The sequence below is a fragment of the Rhamphochromis sp. 'chilingali' genome, assembly GCF_963969265.1.
Source record: "Rhamphochromis sp. 'chilingali' genome assembly, chromosome: 7".
Classification (NCBI taxonomy): Eukaryota; Metazoa; Chordata; class Actinopteri; order Cichliformes; family Cichlidae; genus Rhamphochromis; species Rhamphochromis sp. 'chilingali'.
In genome coordinates, this window is record NC_137934.1 from 18397083 (window position 1) to 18419366 (window position 22284).

General features: G+C 39.9%; 2 protein-coding genes across 2 annotated transcripts in view; both read left to right on the forward strand.

Moving 5' to 3' along the window:
• The window catches only part of tmcc3 (transmembrane and coiled-coil domain family 3), a 135778-nt gene that overhangs the window by 68638 nt on the left and 44856 nt on the right, over positions 1–22284 (forward strand). The gene's annotated exons all lie outside the window — the stretch shown is intronic.
• LOC308400118 (uncharacterized protein) lies at positions 584–5529 on the forward strand. Its single transcript, XM_080887618.1, has 4 exons — positions 584–990; positions 1913–2061; positions 2761–2925; positions 3000–5529. Exons 2-4 carry the CDS (start codon positions 2005–2007, stop codon positions 3087–3089), a joined length of 312 nt encoding a protein of 103 aa, XP_080743744.1. The 5' UTR covers positions 584–990; positions 1913–2004; the 3' UTR covers positions 3090–5529.

Consider the following 22284-nt stretch of genomic DNA (forward strand, 5'->3'; position numbering starts at 1 on the left):
AACGGCCTGCTCTTCAAGCTGATTTTGAGCTGCTAGGAGCTGTTTCTGGAGCATCTCAATCTGCTCTTGCTGAATCCTACATTTGAGCTCAAATTCAGCCTCCTTACACTCAGAAAAATTATGGTTCTTAAATGGTTCTTCAGATGTCTTCATGGTTCTTTAAAGAACCATCATACGTCAAAGAACCTTTTTATTTTGTGGATGGTTCTTCAGCTATTACAAATGGTTCTTTAAAGAACAAAAGGTTCTTTATCCTTAGCAATCTAAGTTTGATGGTGTAAATGGCATAAATATTTATTCACTATAATGAGGCTGTGAATTATACTGTGTGTTTTCTTTGTGTGCATGTGTGTGCGAAGGGGAAGGGCGGGATACCTGGCAATTACCATTTAAGAGAAGATGGTAGGAAACTGAATATTCAAATAAAAGTTAGAAATATTTGCAAACAATAGAAACAATACACACATTCAAATACTGTACTTTAGTTTTAAATTTTAATAAAGCATTACTATTTTCTACTCCAAGGCATTACTTTTGAGATTATTATATATTTTTGAAAATATAGCATAATGATAATAATAAACTTTACAAACCACCCAGCAGTATGTAAAGTCAAATTATAAAATACAAGTAAATAACAACTGCAGAACAGAATGTCAGTGTAATGGACACAGACTTCGTTTTGACAAAGCACAGCTTAGGTAAATGATCTGAGTAGTTGTTCATCACTGATCAATTTGTTAATATGTGTTTCGAGCCAAATAAATGACAGGGAGAGAGAGAGAGACGTCAGAACACGTCATACTATAATCTCCCGGGAGCGGATGGAGGGGGTCAGCCGTTGGGATGCGCATGCGCAGACAGAGTGTGCGAGCGGCGGGCCTTGACCTTCGGGAAAAAAAAAACTCACGGACGGTGACAGCGAAACGGATAACAGTCTTCAGTACCTGCTGGACTTTGAAGCTGTGGATTCTGGGACTGTTAGAAAAGGTAAAACATTTTCATTAAAACCTTATTACTGTTTTGTTTTTGTTACTCGTCATTGTAGCTTGCTGTTAATGTTGTGCTAACAGTAGCGATTAGCTAGATACGTTAGCCGTTGAGGTCAACGCAATTTAGTATCCAACTGTTTTCCTAACAAAACCACTGTTATAATTAAGTGAAGCTGCTCCCAGCTAATTTGAACCTTTGGCTTCTAAAATATGTGGTTCAATTGCGTGCTGCGTACATAACCTAATGTCAGCTAGACCGAAATTAAAATTTAATATATTGTTAAAGTCACTAAAATGGCGCCTGAAGCCTGTTGTGACGTGAGCTCTGTGTCTGCTCTAGAAACTCTTGAAATTCTGTAGATCTGAGCCGTACATTAAATACTCACATGAACCTGTACTTTGAATTCTGTATGAGCTGTATAAAATACAGCTATGCATAAGTGTTTTGAATGAATAATTAGATTAGATAACTCTTTATTGTCTAATCGAATTATATAGAAATGAATAGAAATGTGACATGAGAAGGTGTGTCTTTGACTGTTCCTGCATAACTTAGTTTCGGACTAGTTGACAAGTTATGCTACGGTCATTTGATGTTTCCAAGGTAGATGTTCTTTTGTAATATAGTTAATTTTTTTGTATATTTCATTTATCCACCATCATACATCATACATACAAGCTAAGAAGAGGTCGTTATACTAACAAGAGGTATCAACGCCGGGCCAAAGTTCAGCACATGGTTAAAGTTTGTAATCCAGCCAGGGTGTAAATATCACTCAGCAGCCAGAGCTGAAGCAGGTAGCATCAACACATAAATCTACTCTACCCGGCTTAAATCACAAGAGCACCTCTGACCAAAAAGCTGTAGATTTTTCTTGTTTGCACAAATTAATCCAGATTCACATTAATTGTGTTCACAGCTCCAACAAAATGAGGAAGAGGAGGGGGAGAAACACAATTAGGTTGAATTACAATTGGATGGAAGGCGAGGACAAGGAGAAGGAAGCTTAGGATGAGGAGGAAGAGAAGCAGCAGGAGCATCTTTAGGGATCCCTATGATGTCATTGAGGTTGGTTTCATTAATATGGTCCTCTCACAAAGAACGATGACTTGTTTTAGTTCACCTACTTCCTGTATTAAATAGTGATGTGCAAAATGTTGTGGAAAACCATGGAGCAGGCACGTATAGTGCATCTGCAGGTAAATGAACATCAAATCTCTAAGACAGACTGAAATCTGTATATTTATCACCCTTATGATAAAACCCATGTCAGCCATTGGTTTATGGACTTTGTATTTTGAAGCCTCAACATTTGCTTTCTTGCTGTTGCTATGTTGGGACCATATTAGGATGAGGGATCAGAATCTGGAGTCATGCACACTATTGTTTCATTTAGTGTGTATCCATAAGATTCGTACAGCAGATCCAAGTTGTGCCTTGAAAACAGGAAATCCGTCTGCATAGAGGAGAACTGTAATAGCAGGCTTGTAAAAAGTGAGGCTTTGTGCTCTCGTTTTACTTCTGTCACCCTGTTTTGATGCAGATTTCACTTGAAATCAGGCAAGAACTGGACTTATTTTTTTATGTGTTCTTGTGAATTGATTGTGTATCGCATATGTTTGATTTGACTTTCTGCAAGACAACAGTTGTCCGCTGGCCAAAAAAGTTTTCCAAATACCTCCACGTGATCTAGCCTGGATTTAGAAAAGAATAGCAAAAAAAATCTGCACCTCCTGCTTCAGATGCAATTTGTGTTTCTGTGTTCAGAGGCAGCGGCGAGAGGGGAGACCTCGGCTCATCCAGCTGGAGAGCCTGACCAGGAGGAGTCGAACATTAACTGAGCTCTTCCAGGGCACCCTGCAGACTCGGCTGCTGGCATCGGCGAGCAATGACGTGAACGCCAAACTGGAGTCCATCACAGGTCAACTGCAGGTATGCGAGTCAGACCTGAGGAGGGTTTCACTTTTCTCTTCTTTATAATTGACTCTTTTCTCTATCTCTTTCAGCTCCTTGTCTCAGAGTGGGAGGGATTTGAAGCACAAAGGGAGGAACTTGTCATTTGGTTGGCTGATATGGATGTGAGGTTGACCAGCTGACAGGAAACACCAGTGAAAAACTGAAACAACTGCAGGTGTGGGCTTGTTTTGATATGACATATACAGGGAGTGCAGAATTATTAGGCAAGTTGTATTTTTGAGGAATAATTTTATTATTGAACAACAACCATGTTCTCAATGAACCCAAAAAACTCATTAATATCAAAGCTGAATGTTTTTGGAAGTAGTTTTTAGTTTGTTTGTAGTTTGAGCTATTTTAGGGGGATATCTGTGTGTGCAGGTGACTATTACTGTGCATAATTATTAGCCAACTTAACAAAAAACAAATATATACCCATTTCAATTATTTATTTTTACCAGTGACACCAATATAACATCTCCACATTCACAAATATACATTTCTGACATTCAAAAACAAAACAAAAACAAATCAGCGACCAATATAGCCACCTTTCTTTGCAAGGACACTCAAAAGCCTGCCATCCATGGATTCTGTCAGTGTTTTGATCTGTTCACCATCAACATTGCGTGCAGCAGCAACCACAGCCTCCCAGACACTGTTCAGAGAGGTGTACTGTTTTCCCTCCTTGTAAATCTCACATTTGATGATGGACCACAGGTTCTCAATGGGGTTCAGATCAGGTGAACAAGGTGGCCATGTCATTAGTTTTTCTTCTTTTATACCCTTTCTTGCCAGCCACGCTGTGGAGTACTTGGACGCGTGTGATGGAGCATTGTCCTGCATGAAAATCATGTTTTTCTTGAAGGATGCAGACTTCTTCCTGTACCACTGCTTGAAGAAGGTGTCTTCCAGAAACTGGCAGTAGGACTGGGAGTTGAGCTTGACTCCATCCTCAACCCGAAAAGGCCCCACAAGCTTATCTTTGATGATACCAGCCCAAACCAGTACCCCACCTCCACCTTGCTGGCGTCTGAGTCGGACTGGAGCTCTCTGCCCTTTACCGATCCAGCCACGGGCCCATCCATCTGGCCCATCAAGACTCACTCTCATTTCATCAGTCCATAAAACCTTAGAAAAATCAGTCTTGAGATATTTCTTGGCCCAGTCTTCACGTTTCAGCTTGTGTGTCTTGTTCAGTGGTGGTCGTCTTTCAGCCTTTCTTACCTTGGCCATGTTTCTGAGTATTGCACACCTTGTGCTTTTGGGCACTCCAGTGATGTTGCAGCTCTGAAATATGGCCAAACTGGTGGCAAGTGGCATCTTGGCAGCTGCACGCTTGACTTTTCTCAGTTCATGGGCAGTTATTTTGCGCCTTGGTTTTTCCACACGCTTCTTGCGACCCTTTTGACTATTTTGAATGAAACACTTGATTGTTCGATGATCACGCTTCAGAAGCTTTGCAATTTTGAGACTGCTGCATCCCTCTGCAAGATATCTCACTACTTTTGACTTTTCTGAGCCTGTCAAGTCCTTCTTTTGACCCATTTTGCCAAAGGAAAGGACGTTGCCTAATAATTATGCACACCTGATATAGGGTGTTGATGTCATTAGACCACACCCCTTCTCATTACAGAGATGCACATCACCTAATATGCTTAATTGGTAGTAGGCTTTCGAGCCTATACAGCTTGGAGTAAGACAACATGCATGAAGAGGATGATGTGGACAAAATACTCATTTGCCTAATAATTCTGCACTCCCTGTATTTGATATGAAACATACGTCAGAGACATTATCCTAAACTGGACTAACAAAGGACCATGAGTACAACATGAAACGTACATTACATAGCGTAATGCTAAAGTTCATTGATCATTTTAATCATAAACTTGTTGTTGAAATATTTTTACTGAACATGCAAACATCTGCTGATGAAGATGTGTTGATTTATTGGTCTGTTATGAAGCTATTGCTATTTCTAATGTGTTTTATCACGTACACACACATATTAGTGTTTAAAACACTAATATGTGACATGTATTAGTAGTGATGTTGTGCTGAGGGTTAAAATGCCTTTTTGTCTTTTGGTAACTACAAAATGACAATAAACCATTAATATATGTCTATGCTGTGCTCGTATTTATTTTTACCCTACTCAAATTCAATTTATGATGCATTTTAACTTCTTAATAACTTCTTTCATAATTTAAACAAGGACAGGTAGAAAACGTTCATATTTAGTGAAAGATATTTATTAACATTATCCAATGAGAGTTACTGAATGTCTGTAGGCAGTGAGATCTTGGTGGTTGATGAGGCTACAGAATGTCATCTATGTTTGGTTTTAAATTCAGTTTCAATGCTGAATCTAAGAAACAACAGACTGCAGAGGGAGACTTTAATAGAGGTTTACTAACTCTTACTATCATATACATTGTGGAAAAATCTGTCTTTATTTAGCATAATATATTTGTTATAAGCACTAAATATGTTTTATGATTAACTGATGAACACTAACGTACCAAGCTGAAACTTCAGCTCACCAGTCAGCAGCTTATATTCACAAAAAACAGATAAATCTGCGATCCATGCAACTCTAACCAGCCAACAAAAACATGTGTTCATAATACAAAACAAGTTTACTTTGTGAAATGTTAAAAGGTACAAAAAATAAAACAATAAAATAAAACTATGTTTTCAAGACTTTTCCACAAGTTCCTATATCTCACTGAAATGTTACTCTGTAGCTGATTTCTCGTATTTTAAGTGTGATGAGAAATTTTGACTAGAAACAAGACAAATATACTTGATAAGAGTTTGAGTTTTTGCAGTGTATATGCAGCTGATTGATTTGGTCTTTAACCAACATGGAATCATTTATGTTGGGCAGCTGTGGCTATGTGTACTAATCAGTGCTTCAGTCCACACGTCAAAGGGCAAGATACTGAACCTTCGATTGTCCCCAATGCATTTGGGTGTGAATGAAATGTATGACTATGACTTCTAGTTCAAAAAGGGCTATTTATGTATTTAAGTCCAGTTGTTGCTCATTCACTGTTACCTTGAACGAGTCATGCTATCACCACTCTGTGTAACAGATATTTCCTATATAAGCAAATATGTTTTACACTATTTACCTACTGAAATGAAATGACTGAATGTATCAAACATACATTTTGCTCTTACTTCACATTTTAATATTTTTAATGATAACATTATTAGGTTTTTAATGTCCCTTACTGCAGAATAAAGATTTCTTATGAAAGTTTGGTTTTGTTTTGTTTTTATCTTTAGCTCCATTCTAAGAAAATGACCAGTTTCAAGTGTCCTCAGTGTAGGACACATACAGGATGCCATGCTGAAATGTAAAGCACTTACAATAGAAGCCACCAGAAACAAATTATTCCAGCCTAATTGATGACATTTATGGCATTTGTTTTCTGTGCTGACTGATATGCTGCTCAGTGCTTTGCTGCCTGCTTTTAAATCAGATGTCACTCTGAACATAAACACAAGCTACATGTGATGTCTCTGATGTGTATCTGTTTCTACCCGTGCTGATGCTAGCATGACTAAAGCTAGCCAAGCAGCAGTAAATATGTGAAGTAAGGCAGAAGGATATACTCATCAAACAAACAGGATCATAAGAATATAAAACCACGAGCACTACAAATGTAACAGAAATATGTTGACATAAAATGGCATGTTATTTGAAATCTACACGAAACAATGACACAACTACTTTTTTTCAATTTTTTCAATTTATTTATTTTTTACCAATTGTCCAAATTAGTCTGTGATTGGCCTTAGTGTGACAGAAATCATATTTATATACAACTAAATATGACTCAGCAAACATGTTTTAAATGGATGATTCCTCACTTGATGACGAATGATCCATTTCCATATTTGCTGAGTCTTAAATTTGATGTCAGTGAACTTTTCAGTGGTTGGTGTTAAAAAAAAGCCCCCAAATCCCCTATGAGCAAGCACTTGGCGACAGTGGAGAGGAAAAACTCCCTCTTAATAGGGAGAAACCTCTGACAGAACCGGGCTCAGGAAGGGGTGGCCTTCTGTCTTGACCAAGAGGGGTTCAAATGTTCACTGACAATTTAGTTGTATATAAATATGATTTTTAGGACTTGATGTTGACACCAATTATGTGAAATTGGGGACGCGCACAGTTCCGCTTCTTCTTGTTCTTCTTCTTACTTGGCGGATTCTCTGGCAGGCTCTTGACTTCAGTCTTGAGTTCAGCCACCTTGACATTGAGCATTTTCTGTTTGTCTTGTACACTTTGCAAAGATTCCTGTACAGAAAATGCAGCTGACTCTTCTTTTTCTATCTTCTGTTGTTCTGTGGTGTCTTTTTCTTTCTGAGGCTCCTGCAGAGACCTTGCAGTGGATGGCCGTGAGTCCTCTTTTTCCATCTTGTCCTGTTCTCCAGTCTCGTTTTCTTTCGGAAGCTCAAATTTGTGCATTTCATTTGCAGCAGTGGAATTTTGTTCTTTGTGCTGCTGTGGGATTTTAAGTGAGGAAGCTTTGGCCCCTTTCAGCTCTCGCTCCAGAGACTCTAGCTTCAAATCATGAAGGGCCTTGTTGGGGCAGAGCTGGGATTTCAGGTCACTGATTTCCAGGTTGAGTGTCTCCTGCTCCTGCCTATGTTTAACGGCCTGCTCTTCAAGCTGATTTTGAGCTGCTAGGAGCTGTTTCTGGAGCATCTCAATCTGCTCTTGCTGAATCCTACATTTGAGCTCAAATTCAGCCTCCTTAGAGGACTTCAGTCCTACAGAGTCAGTGTGTGAAGCCTCTGTGGTTGGAGTGGCAGACTCCACACACTGCTCTGTGGTAGGGTGGCTGATTTGGTCCTGCAGGGTAGCAATAACCTCATCCAATATGACCATAGCTTCATTGTCACTCACGAGAGTGTCTGTCTCACTGATGTCATAGGGCTTATTACTAGAAGCCTCTTCCAGCTGCTCTATGAGGCCTTTGATCGTTTCCTCGTGATTTTTCTCGTTCTCGTGAATTTCTTCACGAAGTTTGTTCACCTGAAGCTGGTGATAAGAGGCCCTCTTGTTTGCACCTACCATTTTACCGTAAAGGTCGTTCTGATGGTATTGGGAGGCTTCCAGTTGGTGTCTGAGAGCAGCAATCTCGTGCCAGGGATTAAACGGGGGTCTAAATGTGGGAATGGGTTGATATTCCCAAGTCCCTCCATTAGGCACAGGGTTTGGTCTGCTGGGGTTCTTCCCATTTCTCTCTCTCTCCATGTCCTCCTTTGCATTTGAAATGGGGAGCATTTCTTCATTTTTTGGGTTTGCTCCATCAGCCGTGCTGTTTTGAGCTTCAAGAAGAGCCCGGGCATATGCCCGAGTAATTGCTCTTCTTGGTTCTTCAGCCACTCTTTTCTGTTTTTGCTTTTTTTGTTTCTTTGGTTTCACAACCGTTTCCTTTGGTGGTTGTGCCACAGGAGACTTTTTAGTATTTGGTTGTGCGGCTTTATCAACCTCAGGTTTTGGTGTGATGACCATTTCTATTTTTGCTTCTGCCATTGTAGATGCGTCAGCGTGTGCGTGTGCGTTTCTCTGCGTCCGCCTTGTCTTTGTTTTAACAACCAGGTTGCTTTGTGTTTCTGCCATCTGAGATCCACTAAAGTCGGTTGAACGTCTCCCCTATTTATAGGGTTTTCCAGTAGAATGTGCACTGTGACATCACAGGCTGTTCCTGTGATGCGCTGTTCCTTTGAAGTGCCATGATTGGAACAATTCAAAATAAAATGCCCACAAACCTAATGTAAAGGAAAGGCTTTTATTTTGTAGCACATACTGAATTAACACTATAAAAGCTACTCTACAGGAATTGCAGTAAAAAATAGGCATAATAATTTCTTTCATAATTTAAACAAGGACAGGTAGAAAACGTTCATATTTAGTGAAAGATATTTATTAACATTATCCAATGAGAGTTACTGAATGTCTGTAGGCAGTGAGATCTTGGTGGTTGATGAGGCTACAGAATGTCATCTATGTTTGGTTTTAAATTCAGTTTCAATGCTGAATCTAAGAAACAACAGACTGCAGAGGGAGACTTTAATAGAGGTTTACTAACTCTTACTATCATATACATTGTGGAAAAATCTGTCTTTATTTAGCATAATATATTTGTTATAAGCACTAAATATGTTTTATGATTAACTGATGAACACTAACGTACCAAGCTGAAACTTCAGCTCACCAGTCAGCAGCTTATATTCACAAAAAACAGATAAATCTGCAATTCATGCAACTCTAACCAGCCAACAAAAACATGTGTTCATAATACAAAACAAGTTTACTTTGTGAAATGTTAAAAGGTACAAAAAATAAAACAATATGTTTTCAAGACTTTTTCACAAGTTCCTATATCTCACTGAAATGTTACTCTGTAGCTGATTTCTCGTATTTTAAGTGTGATGAGAAATTTTGACTAGAAACAAGACAAATATACTTGATAAGAGTTTGAGTTTTTGCAGTGTATATGCAGCTGATTGATTTGGTCTTTAACCAACATGGAATCATTTATGTTGGGCAGCTGTGGCTATGTGTACTAATCAGTGCTTCAGTCCACACGTCAAAGGGCAAGATACTGAACCTTCGATTGTCCCCAATGCATTTGGGTGTGAATGAAATGTATGACTATGACTTCTAGTTCAAAAAGGGCTATTTATGTATTTAAGTCCAGTTGTTGCTCATTCACTGTTACCTTGAACGAGTCATGCTATCACCACTCTGTGTAACAGATATTTCCTATATAAGCAAATATGTTTTACACTATTTACCTACTGAAATGAAATGACTGAATGTATCAAACATACATTTTGCTCTTACTTCACATTTTAATATTTTTAATGATAACATTATTAGGTTTTTAATGTCCCTTACTGCAGAATAAAGATTTCTTATGAAAGTTTGGTTTTGTTTTGTTTTTATCTTTAGCTCCATTCTAAGAAAATGACCAGTTTCAAGTGTCCTCAGTGTAGGACACATACAGGATGCCATGCTGAAATGTAAAGCACTTACAATAGAAGCCACCAGAAACAAATTATTCCAGCCTAATTGATGACATTTATGGCATTTGTTTTCTGTGCTGACTGATATGCTGCTCAGTGCTTTGCTGCCTGCTTTTAAATCAGATGTCACTCTGAACATAAACACAAGCTACATGTGATGTCTCTGATGTGTATCTGTTTCTACCCGTGCTGATGCTAGCATGACTAAAGCTAGCCAAGCAGCAGTAAATATGTGAAGTAAGGCAGAAGGATATACTCATCAAACAAACAGGATCATAAGAATATAAAACCACGAGCACTACAAATGTAACAGAAATATGTTGACATAAAATGGCATGTTATTTGAAATCTACACGAAACAATGACACAACTACTTTTTTTCAATTTTTTCAATTTATTTATTTTTTACCAATTGTCCAAATTAGTCTGTGATTGGCCTTAGTGTGACAGAAATCATATTTATATACAACTAAATATGACTCAGCAAACATGTTTTAAATGGATGATTCCTCACTTGATGACGAATGATCCATTTCCATATTTGCTGAGTCTTAAATTTGATGTCAGTGAACTTTTCAGTGGTTGGTGTTAAAAAAAAGCCCCCAAATCCCCTATGAGCAAGCACTTGGCGACAGTGGAGAGGAAAAACTCCCTCTTAATAGGGAGAAACCTCTGACAGAACCGGGCTCAGGAAGGGGTGGCCTTCTGTCTTGACCAAGAGGGGTTCAAATGTTCACTGACAATTTAGTTGTATATAAATATGATTTTTAGGACTTGATGTTGACACCAATTATGTGAAATTGGGGACGCGCACAGTTCCGCTTCTTCTTGTTCTTCTTCTTACTTGGCGGAATCTCTGGCAGGCTCTTGACTTCAGTCTTGAGTTCAGCCACCTTGACATTGAGCATTTTCTGTTTGTCTTGTACACTTTGCAAAGATTCCTGTACAGAAAATGCAGCTGACTCTTCTTTTTCTATCTTCTGTTGTTCTGTGGTGTCTTTTTCTTTCTGAGGCTCCTGCAGAGACCTTGCAGTGGATGGCAGTGAGTCCTCTTTTTCCATCTTGTCCTGTTCTCCAGTCTCGTTTTCTTTCGGAAGCTCAAATTTGTGCATTTCATTTGCAGCAGTGGAATTTTGTTCTTTGTGCTGCTGTGGGATTTTAAGTGAGGAAGCTTTGGCCCCTTTCAGCTCTCGCTCCAGAGACTCTAGCTTCAAATCATGAAGGGCCTTGTTGGGGCAGAGCTGGGATTTCAGGTCACTGATTTCCAGGTTGAGTGTCTCCTGCTCCTGCCTATGTTTAACGGCCTGCTCTTCAAGCTGATTTTGAGCTGCTAGGAGCTGTTTCTGGAGCATCTCAATCTGCTCTTGCTGAATCCTACATTTGAGCTCAAATTCAGCCTCCTTAGAGGACTTCAGTCCTACAGAGTCAGTGTGTGAAGCCTCTGTGGTTGGAGTGGCAGACTCCACACACTGCTCTGTGGTAGGGTGGCTGATTTGGTCCTGCAGGGTAGCAATCACCTCATCCAATATGACCATAGCTTCATTGTCACTCACGAGAGTGTCTGTCTCACTGATGTCATAGGGCTTATTACTAGAAGCCTCTTCCAGCTGCTCTATGAGGCCTTTGATCGTTTCCTCGTGATTTTTCTCGTTCTCGTGAATTTCTTCACGAAGTTTGTTCACCTGAAGCTGGTGATAAGAGGCCCTCTTGTTTGCACCTACCATTTTACCGTAAAGGTCGTTCTGATGGTATTGGGAGGCTTCCAGTTGGTGTCTGAGAGCAGCAATCTCGTGCCAGGGATTAAACGGGGGTCTAAATGTGGGAATGGGTTGATATTCCCAAGTCCCTCCATTAGGCACAGGGTTTGGTCTGCTGGGGTTCTTCCCATTTCTCTCTCTCTCCATGTCCTCCTTTGCATTTGAAATGGGGAGCATTTCTTCATTTTTTGGGTTTGCTCCATCAGCCGTGCTGTTTTGAGCTTCAAGAAGAGCCCGGGCATATGCCCGAGTAATTGCTCTTCTTGGTTCTTCAGCCACTCTTTTCTGTTTTTGCTTTTTTGGTTTCTTTGGTTTCACAACCGTTTCCTTTGGTGGTTGTGCCACAGGAGACTTTTTAGTATTTGGTTGTGCGGCTTTATCAACCTCAGGTTTTGGTGTGATGACCATTTCTATTTTTGCTTCTGCCATTGTAGATGCGTCAGCGTGTGCGTGTGCGTTTCTCTGCGTCCGCCTTGTCTTTGTTTTAACAACCAGGTTGCTTTGTGTTTCTGCCATCTGAGATCCACTAAAGTCGGTTGAACGTCTCCCCTATTTATAGGGTTTTCCAGTAGAATGTGCACTGTGACATCACAGGCTGTTCCTGTGATGCGCTGTTCCTTTGAAGTGCCATGATTGGAACAATTCAAAATAAAATGCCCACAAACCTAATGTAAAGGAAAGGCTTTTATTTTGTAGCACATACTGAATTAAATTTACCGCCACATCTCCTTAAACCCTTTCAGCCTTTACCCACCCCCAGCGCACCCATTCAAGTGTCCCATTCATTAAGGCTTGGAGAGAAAAGGCATGGCTGGAAAGCGGGGAACTTTAGCCTTCCCTGAAGAAATGCTATTATAGAGGGTGAAAAGCGCTTAGGGAGCGTGAGGAAGAGGAGGAGAAGGAGGAGGAGAGAGTCTTCTTCAGTTCATTTGCTTGAAAGAAACAGAGTTGCTTCTCAGGCAGAGATACAAAAAGGAGGGAAGGCAATAAATAAAATGAAGAAATTGAATTAAAGGCTTGTGCACACAGGTTCAGATGTCTTGGAGAACTGAAGATTAGAGCACACTGTTCATGGTTTTACTAGATGTACCTGCTGCCTGGCTCATCTGAAGCTAACCTACAAGAAAATGTAATTTATTTAACACTTCTGATCTCAAACTTGGTTTGAAATGTTAAAAATGTTTTTAAACAAAGATTTAAACTATGAAGATTTTTAAATTAAATAACTGACACACTCAAAGTTATAATATAACACGAAATTGCCAAATAAAGATAGCTGGGTTAGGATAACAAGATATGCACTGACTGTGGTGCAAGCTCCGTTTACAAAGGATGGGCTCGCTTATACTCTTTAACAAGGATCTGAAACTAAGATACACAGCTGAAAACCCTTTGCATCGACATGTAAGGCAGTGCTACAACCAGCAGTCCTGCATAAATAATAAACTTTGGGCTAACGTGGCAGGCTACCCATGATATTTAGGATAAACCACACAGAACCAGATCAAAAACCAGTATAGACAACTGCAACCAGATGCATGTGGTGCACAAGCTGATTCACGAAGTCACAGTTTGAATCCTTGAGTGAGAGAGCAACTTTAATCTGAGGCAGGCCCGGCCCTAACCAATCTGGCGCCCTAGGCAAGATTTTAGGTGGCGCCCTCCTACATCGGCAGTGTAGTGTATGTACTCAGAAGAAACCGAATAGCTTTGTCTTTGACCTTTTTTTTTTTACTTAAAGAAAGCAAATTCACAATCAGAATAATTAACAAGATAAAAAAATATATGAATAAATAAATGAATACAAAAAATAAAAAATGAATATATGAAATACAATAAATTTTACATACATAAACACAATAAAACGTGTCAACAAGTTGGATAAAATAAATTAAAAATACAATATAAATAAGGCACTGCACAAAACAAGATATTAAATAAACCAGTATGACTTTAACAACTATATTACAAAAAAGGGGATCCTACAGAGTTGCTTTTTAATACTGCATTAACTAGAATGACTTACAAATTACTGTACACCACCCCCTCATCAACCTCACATCACCTGCTACAGCCTTACTCTCCTAGTCTTTCTTGCAGCAAAGTCATCTACAACATCATCATATGACAACTGATTTGAGACCACATGATTTATGCTTATGATGGAAAGTCCACTGAGACGTTCTTGCATCATAGTAGATCTCAGGTAGGTTTTAATGAGTTTGAGCTTAGAGAAGCTTCTTTCAGCAGCAGCCACTGTAACAGGAAGAGTGGCAAAGATTCTCAGAGCAACCCACATGTTGGGGTAAATTTCTGCCAGCTTCTTCTCATGCAGGAAGGTCAAGAGTTCCATGTTTGTCATGTTCTTTGATGGCAATGGTGGGAAATTCTGCATTTCCATTGCAAGCTCTGTGCCATTAATGTCCGGCTGGCTGTCATGGGTCAGAGTAGTACTCAGTGTTTGGCACTGCTGTAGCAGCTCTTCTATTTGTAAGTTGTGGAAATTGAGGAGTACTCCAAACTTGTCATTCACCTCTCCAAGGTTCTGAAATCTCTCATCAAGTGAAGAGATGGCTGTATCCACTACCACATTAAAAAATGTGGTTTCCATTTTTTTTAAGGGCATCTTGTATGGGCTCATCTGGAGACTCATAACCGAAGTGCCTTTTGGTGGTTCTCAATCGCTTTTGTTTGAGTTCAGCCTCCACATTCATTTCTTCACACATCTCCTTTGCCGTTGTCTGTGCATCAGAAAATCCAGTGTTTCTGTAGCTGGTGAGGGAATCTTTGGTTTTCTTCAGCAAGTCGACAGCCACATCTAGCTGCATGGAGGGCGACTGCACCGCTTGATGCTGCTGCAAAACTGGTGGGTTGTGCTGCTGAGGTGGAGGCAACAGGAAGACCGCTTGATGCTGCTGCATCATGGCTGGGTTGTGCTGCTGATGCTGCATCACTGGTGGGTTGTGCTGCTGAAGTGGAGGCAGCAGCGGTAGATGTGGTAGATGGCCCAGGGGTGGGATTTAGAAACTTCAACAGTGCATCTGAAGAGAGGAGTATGTGACACCACTGAGTATTAAAGTCTAATAATAAAAACATATGATTCCAGGAATAAAATGAAATGATATAATATAAATGAAAAACCAAAGAGATATATGTATGATGTTAACTGATATGCAAATTAGATTAGATTCAATTCATTGTCATCATTACAGTGAAATGCTGAATAGCAGAATGCAAAGTAACAGTATAATATCATATGAGAATGTTATTTTATGATTATCTTTGACCGAATCACAGCAGTGCTCATATTAAAAAACAGCATTCCCTCTCATGTGATATTGCTTAATTAACATTAATGATGTGCACTTTAACAACTAGGCTTAGAACTATAATATATACAGGGGTGGAAAAGTGACTATTACCTGCAGGGTAAACGTTAGCTAACCAGAAGGCAATAACAATGTAAACAAAAAACACCTGCTTAAAAGATGAATACAAATGAGGAATGGTGGGAAAGGTGGGAGTACTGTAATTACCTAACGTTACATTATTATTTTCCATAACAATTTAGCCCCCTCCACAATATTAACTGACGTTAAAACAGTTAACTAGCTATTTATTGATTAGCAATTAGCTAATCATGTAACATTAGCTTAATGCTAAAAATTTAGGTTACTATCACATTCAGACAAATAATTTCATGTAGGCTAACGTTACCTACCTCTGTCTTTTTCTCGTTTCTCCTCCTCTTCTTTTCTCTTTTTTCTTCCCTGGGCACCTGACAGTTTTGGCCGTTTTGACATCTTGTGTTGATTTTTTGATGTGGTGACGTCCAAAAGGAACCATGATACGGGAAGGGAGGGGGCGCACCGTGCGGGGAGGGGGGGGGGCGTAATGTTGTAACAAATAATATTTCTATTAAATAAGCTTTACTTTGCATTTTAATTAACGTGGGATTATTTTTTGTATTTAGAAATAATAGTAAATAATAAAATGTGCCATTAATAATAGCACCAACTTTTTTTTTTTTTTCAACATTTGTGGCACTGGCGTGGCGCCCCCTGATGGACGGCGCCCTTAGCATTTGCCTATACGGCCTATGCCACGGGCCGGCCCTGATCTGAGGAGTACGAGCTTGTAAATGTATACTACTGTCATATCGAGTGCTGCTTGATAGGCAGACTCAGGGAAATGCTCAGAAATATAGCTTTATTTCTGAAACTCATAAGGTGGTTCTAGGAAGCAGATCTACCAAGAATACTATTACAATTGGAATGCTAGAAAGTCAGAACTTACTACACAAAAGGAAAACGGGGCACAAGGAAGACACACAGCACAAGGATATAGGGACCATGAGGAATAACACAACAAAGGGCAGAAGAAAACTGAGGACCAAAGTTTAGATGTGAGGTAAAGGCAAAGTGGAGACACGTGAGGGAAGACAGCTGAACAGAATCCAACTAATGAGCCGAAGAGAAGCAAAGCGGAACATAACACACACAGAATGAGAGACTATCAGAATACGTCAGGAATGCGGGAACAGAAATGCAGACTCAACACAAAGACAGAAAGGGAAACACGCAGAGACAAGGCTGACCTCATTCAGAGATCAATCCAACACCACACCAGGGCAGACTGGAAACAAAAGGGAACCAACAACAACTAAGGAACTGAGAACTAGAAACTTAGATAACACAACTCAGAAGTGCTGGGAAATAATACTGTAGTCAAAGGATGACACACAATATAGAACTAGAATGTAAATCACCGGGTACGACCCAGGAAACATGACAGGACTTAGAAGAAAATGGTCTGTGCACACAACTGGTCGCATAATAATAAGCTTCTTTTGATCTGCTGCCTCTGTTAAATGTACTGCATTACTGCAATATTCACACAAACTCAACATTTCCTTCATAATTAAAATTAAAGCCTTCATTTCAAAACTTACGTTATTTGAAGAAAAATGGCACAGGAGATTATCCACGGCTTTGATATTCACCCTCTGAAAACTGCTTACTAATTCTCACACACCAGGGAGGAAGTGAGGGAGAGACAGCAAGCATCATACAGGGAAGAACATGGAGAGGGAGAGGACAGCAGCTATGGGGAGAGCACGGAGATGTGGCTGATGAAGATGATCAGACAGACAGATGAAGGAGTGTCACAGTTTTAAACTTGGCACTACAGATCTGCTCTGACCCTGTGCGCCCTGCAGTCCCTGTTCACCAATCTGCAGACGAAGAGACGTAGCCATATACTCCATATGTACGTGAATAGGTCTCATCTGCTGCAGATTAAGCAGCTGTTTGCTAGGAAGTTCACAGTATCAGCGTATTTCTGTTTCCCGCCTCGTGGCCAAAGATTTATTTCAGGTCTAGCCGAGAAGGACTTAGTGACGGATTTATAAAAGAGTCGTGCACCTCGCACTGTTGATTCTACATTTCAGCAGGCTTGGCTTCATGGCTGACCCGCTGCTGGAGTGTTTGATAATACCATGTCAGACTGATTACTTCTGCCTGATGATACATGTAGATGCCCGGACTGATTAGTCACTGTCCCCACTGCCAAGCTTTAGCCGCAGCAGCCTCCGTCCTACTCTGCTTGTATGAAAGTCTAAGGATCCTTACTTAGTCACTGCTGGACCTAATGGGGCTCATCCCTATCAACAGAAAAACATAGAAGAACATCTGCATAGTTGAATCTAGTCTTGTGGACTAAATATAGAGGGATTACACCCAGTTTTAGTTTTCAAGGTTCCTTTGGATTGCAGCAGAACTGCAGGGTTGAAAGGGATTAAACGTGCAGTGCTAAATTCTGCAAGTACACGAATAAGTGACAGAGAGGAAGATCGTGCAGAAGATAAAAGCCTAGAGGTGACAGACAGGCAGGGAAGTTCTCTTCCAAAGGGGAGAAGCATAAAAATGTTGGAAAATATAATTGTTGGCTCAGATTTGTAATGAAAGTGAGCAGGAGGGTGGCAGCTTTAATGGGAAGAGAGGGTGAATGTGAGGACAGGGAAGCAGAGGGAGATGAAAGGAGGGGTGTTTTTGGCTCGGCGGGGCACAGGCAGGGCTTAAAAGCGAGGAAATTTTCTGTGCCTGAGACATGTTTGAGTGTCAGGAAACGCAACGAAAGGAGAGTGAATATGAAGGTGATTACGGCTGAAAATGTTTGCTTTACTCCGAGACACTTCATTTCCTGCATCATGGAGGAATATAACGCACAAATTTAGCATGAATTGATGGCAAATATATGTAAAAATAAACACAAAAACAAAAAAAATGTGTGTGTGTTTTAGATTTATAATTTATAAGAACTTTGGACATCTTTAATTATGTTATTTAAGCTAAAATACCTAAAAAGAAAATAGTTTACAGACTTGTTCAAACTGGTGGCTCACGGCTTACTTTGATTAAAGTTGTTTGGAGAGGAAACATCAGACCTCCTCCTCCTCCTTCAATTGTTCCCTCTGGCTGTCTCATATCTACCTGACCGCGTCCATGTGGCGCCACATGAGAGGAAGGGGTGCTGTGCAGATACTGACTAAAATCACAGCAGTGTGTGTGTGTGAGTGAGTGAGTGAGAGAGAGAGAGAGAATAATGCTGTTTTCCAAGGAAGATTCAGAGATTTTATGAACTCATAAATCATATTTGTGGTGTATTATGTTGGGGGAAAAGACTCATTTGAACAGAATGAGAATCCTCTGCTTCTTTTATGCTTTTATCAGGAGAGACGGATGCATCTGTTCTATATATTCCATGGATATATCCCCTGCATTTCCTTTCTTTAGTGGTATAAAATGCTAAAAACAAAGGCGTGACTTGAAGGCTAATTGTGAAGCATTGTGGGCTGTCCATAAGTCAGGAAACATTTGGTAATTGTACTCAAAGTCTGACTACTACTTCCATGAAGTCATAAAACCTCTGCTGCTGTACACTGCAAAAACTCAAACTCTTATCAAGTATATTTGTCTTGTTTCTAGTCAAAATTTCTCATCACACTTAAAATACGAGAAATCAGCTACAGAGTAACATTTCAGTGAGATATAGGAACTTGTGAAAAAGTCTTGAAAACATATTGTTTTATTTTTTGTACCTTTTAACATTTCACAAAGTAAACTTGTTTTGTATTATGAACACATGTTTTTGTTGGCTGGTTAGAGTTGCATGGATCGCAGATTTATCTGTTTTTTGTGAATATAAGCTGCTGACTGGTGAGCTGAAGTTTCAGCTTGGTACGTTAGTGTTCATCAGTTAATCATAAAACATATTTAGTGCTTATAACAAATATATTATGCTAAATAAAGACAGATTTTTCCACAATGTATATGATAGTAAGAGTTAGTAAACCTCTATTAAAGTCTCCCTCTGCAGTCTGTTGTTTCTTAGATTCAGCATTGAAACTGAATTTAAAACCAAACATAGATGACATTCTGTAGCCTCATCAACCACCAAGATCTCACTGCCTACAGACATTCAGTAACTCTCATTGGATAATGTTAATAAATATCTTTCACTAAATATGAACGTTTTCTACCTGTCCTTGTTTAAATTATGAAAGAAATTATTATGCCTATTTTTTACTGCAATTCCTGTAGAGTAGCTTTTATAGTGTTAATTCAGTATGTGCTACAAAATAAAAGCCTTTCCTTTACATTAGGTTTGTGGGCATTTTATTTTGAATTGTTCCAATCATGGCACTTCAAAGGAACAGCGCATCACAGGAACAGCCTGTGATGTCACAGTGCACATTCTACTGGAAAACCCTATAAATAGGGGAGACGTTCAACCGACTTTAGTGGATCTCAGATGGCAGAAACACAAAGCAACCTGGTTGTTAAAACAAAGACAAGGCGGACGCAGAGAAACGCACACGCACACGCTGACGCATCTACAATGGCAGAAGCAAAAATAGAAATGGTCATCACACCAAAACCTGAGGTTGATAAAGCCGCACAACCAAATACTAAAAAGTCTCCTGTGGCACAACCACCAAAGGAAACGGTTGTGAAACCAAAGAAACCAAAAAAGCAAAAACAGAAAAGAGTGGCTGAAGAACCAAGAAGAGCAATTACTCGGGCATATGCCCGGGCTCTTCTTGAAGCTCAAAACAGCACGGCTGATGGAGCAAACCCAAAAAATGAAGAAATGCTCCCCATTTCAAATGCAAAGGAGGACATGGAGAGAGAGAGAAATGGGAAGAACCCCAGCAGACCAAACCCTGTGCCTAATGGAGGGACTTGGGAGTATCAACCCATTCCCACATTTAGACCCCCGTTTAATCCCTGGCACGAGATTGCTGCTCTCAGACACCAACTGGAAGCCTCCCAATACCATCAGAACGACCTTTACGGTAAAATGGTAGGTGCAAACAAGAGGGCCTCTTATCACCAGCTTCAGGTGAACAAACTTCGTGAAGAAATTCACGAGAACGAGAAAAATCACGAGGAAACGATCAAAGGCCTCATAGAGCAGCTGGAAGAGGCTTCTAGTAATAAGCCCTATGACATCAGTGAGACAGACACTCTCGTGAGTGACAATGAAGCTATGGTCATATTGGATGAGGTGATTGCTACCCTGCAGGACCAAATCAGCCACCCTACCACAGAGCAGTGTGTGGAGTCTGCCACTCCAACCACAGAGGCTTCACACACTGACTCTGTAGGACTGAAGTCCTCTAAGGAGGCTGAATTTGAGCTCAAATGTAGGATTCAGCAAGAGCAGATTGAGATGCTCCAGAAACAGCTCCTAGCAGCTCAAAATCAGCTTGAAGAGCAGGCCGTTAAACATAGGCAGGAGCAGGAGACACTCAACCTGGAAATCAGTGACCTGAAATCCCAGCTCTGCCCCAACAAGGCCCTTCATGATTTGAAGCTAGAGTCTCTGGAGCGAGAGCTGAAAGGGGCCAAAGCTTCCTCACTTAAAATCCCACAGCAGCACAAAGAACAAAATTCCACTGCTGCAAATGAAATGCACAAATTTGAGCTTCCGAAAGAAAACGAGACTGGAGAACAGGACAAGATGGAAAAAGAGGACTCACTGCCATCCACTGCAAGGTCTCTGCAGGAGCCTCAGAAAGAAAAAGACACCACAGAACAACAGAAGATAGAAAAAGAAGAGTCAGCTGCATTTTCTGTACAGGAATCTTTGCAAAGTGTACAAGACAAACAGAAAATGCTCAATGTCAAGGTGGCTGAACTCAAGACTGAAGTCAAGAGCCTGCCAGAGATTCCGCCAAGTAAGAAGAAGAACAAGAAGAAGCGGAACTGTGCGCGTCCCCAATTTCACATAATTGGTGTCAACATCAAGTCCTAAAAATCATATTTATATACAACTAAATTGTCAGTGAACATTTGAACCCCTCTTGGTCAAGACAGAAGGCCACCCCTTCCTGAGCCCGGTTCTGTCAGAGGTTTCTCCCTATTAAGAGGGAGTTTTTCCTCTCCACTGTCGCCAAGTGCTTGCTCATAGGGGATTTGGGGGCTTTTTTTTAACACCAACCACTGAAAAGTTCACTGACATCAAATTTAAGACTCAGCAAATATGGAAATGGATCATTCGTCATCAAGTGAGGAATCATCCATTTAAAACATGTTTGCTGAGTCATATTTAGTTGTATATAAATATGATTTCTGTCACACTAAGGCCAATCACAGACTAATTTGGACAATTGGTAAAAAATAAATAAATTGAAAAAATTGAAAAAAAGTAGTTGTGTCATTGTTTCGTGTAGATTTCAAATAACATGCCATTTTATGTCAACATATTTCTGTTACATTTGTAGTGCTCGTGGTTTTATATTCTTATGATCCTGTTTGTTTGATGAGTATATCCTTCTGCCTTACTTCACATATTTACTGCTGCTTGGCTAGCTTTAGTCATGCTAGCATCAGCACGGGTAGAAACAGATACACATCAGAGACATCACATGTAGCTTGTGTTTATGTTCAGAGTGACATCTGATTTAAAAGCAGGCAGCAAAGCACTGAGCAGCATATCAGTCAGCACAGAAAACAAATGCCATAAATGTCATCAATTAGGCTGGAATAATTTGTTTCTGGTGGCTTCTATTGTAAGTGCTTTACATTTCAGCATGGCATCCTGTATGTGTCCTACACTGAGGACACTTGAAACTGGTCATTTTCTTAGAATGGAGCTAAAGATAAAAACAAAACAAAACCAAACTTTCATAAGAAATCTTTATTCTGCAGTAAGGGACATTAAAAACCTAATAATGTTATCATTAAAAATATTAAAATGTGAAGTAAGAGCAAAATGTATGTTTGATACATTTAGTCATGAGTATTTTACACTGTTATTATTCCTGTTAAGAGTATCTGGAATATGCACTCCTTACAGTGGCCATGTTACACCCTGCTCAAATGTAGGTAATGTTAGACATGAGTCTCCTGGAATTAGACCTCAGTACTGTTAAAGTTGAGTTACTGACCTTTTGCTGTGTCAATAAAAGTTCAAAAAATAAGAGTGCTTTTGATGTTTTGCTTTAAGATAAAGTCCCATA

Excerpts from the sequence above, each read along its gene's own strand:
- LOC308400118 (XM_080887618.1), top strand. The coding sequence starts at position 2,005 with ATGAGGAGGAAGAGAAGCAGCAGGAGCATCTTTAGGGATCCCTATGAT. Across the intron at positions 2,062-2,760 it reads ATCCCTATGATGTCATTGAG|AGGCAGCGGCGAGAGGGGAG; the intron begins GTTGGTTTCATT and ends TTCTGTGTTCAG. Across the intron at positions 2,926-2,999 it reads CCATCACAGGTCAACTGCAG|CTCCTTGTCTCAGAGTGGGA; the intron begins GTATGCGAGTCA and ends TATCTCTTTCAG.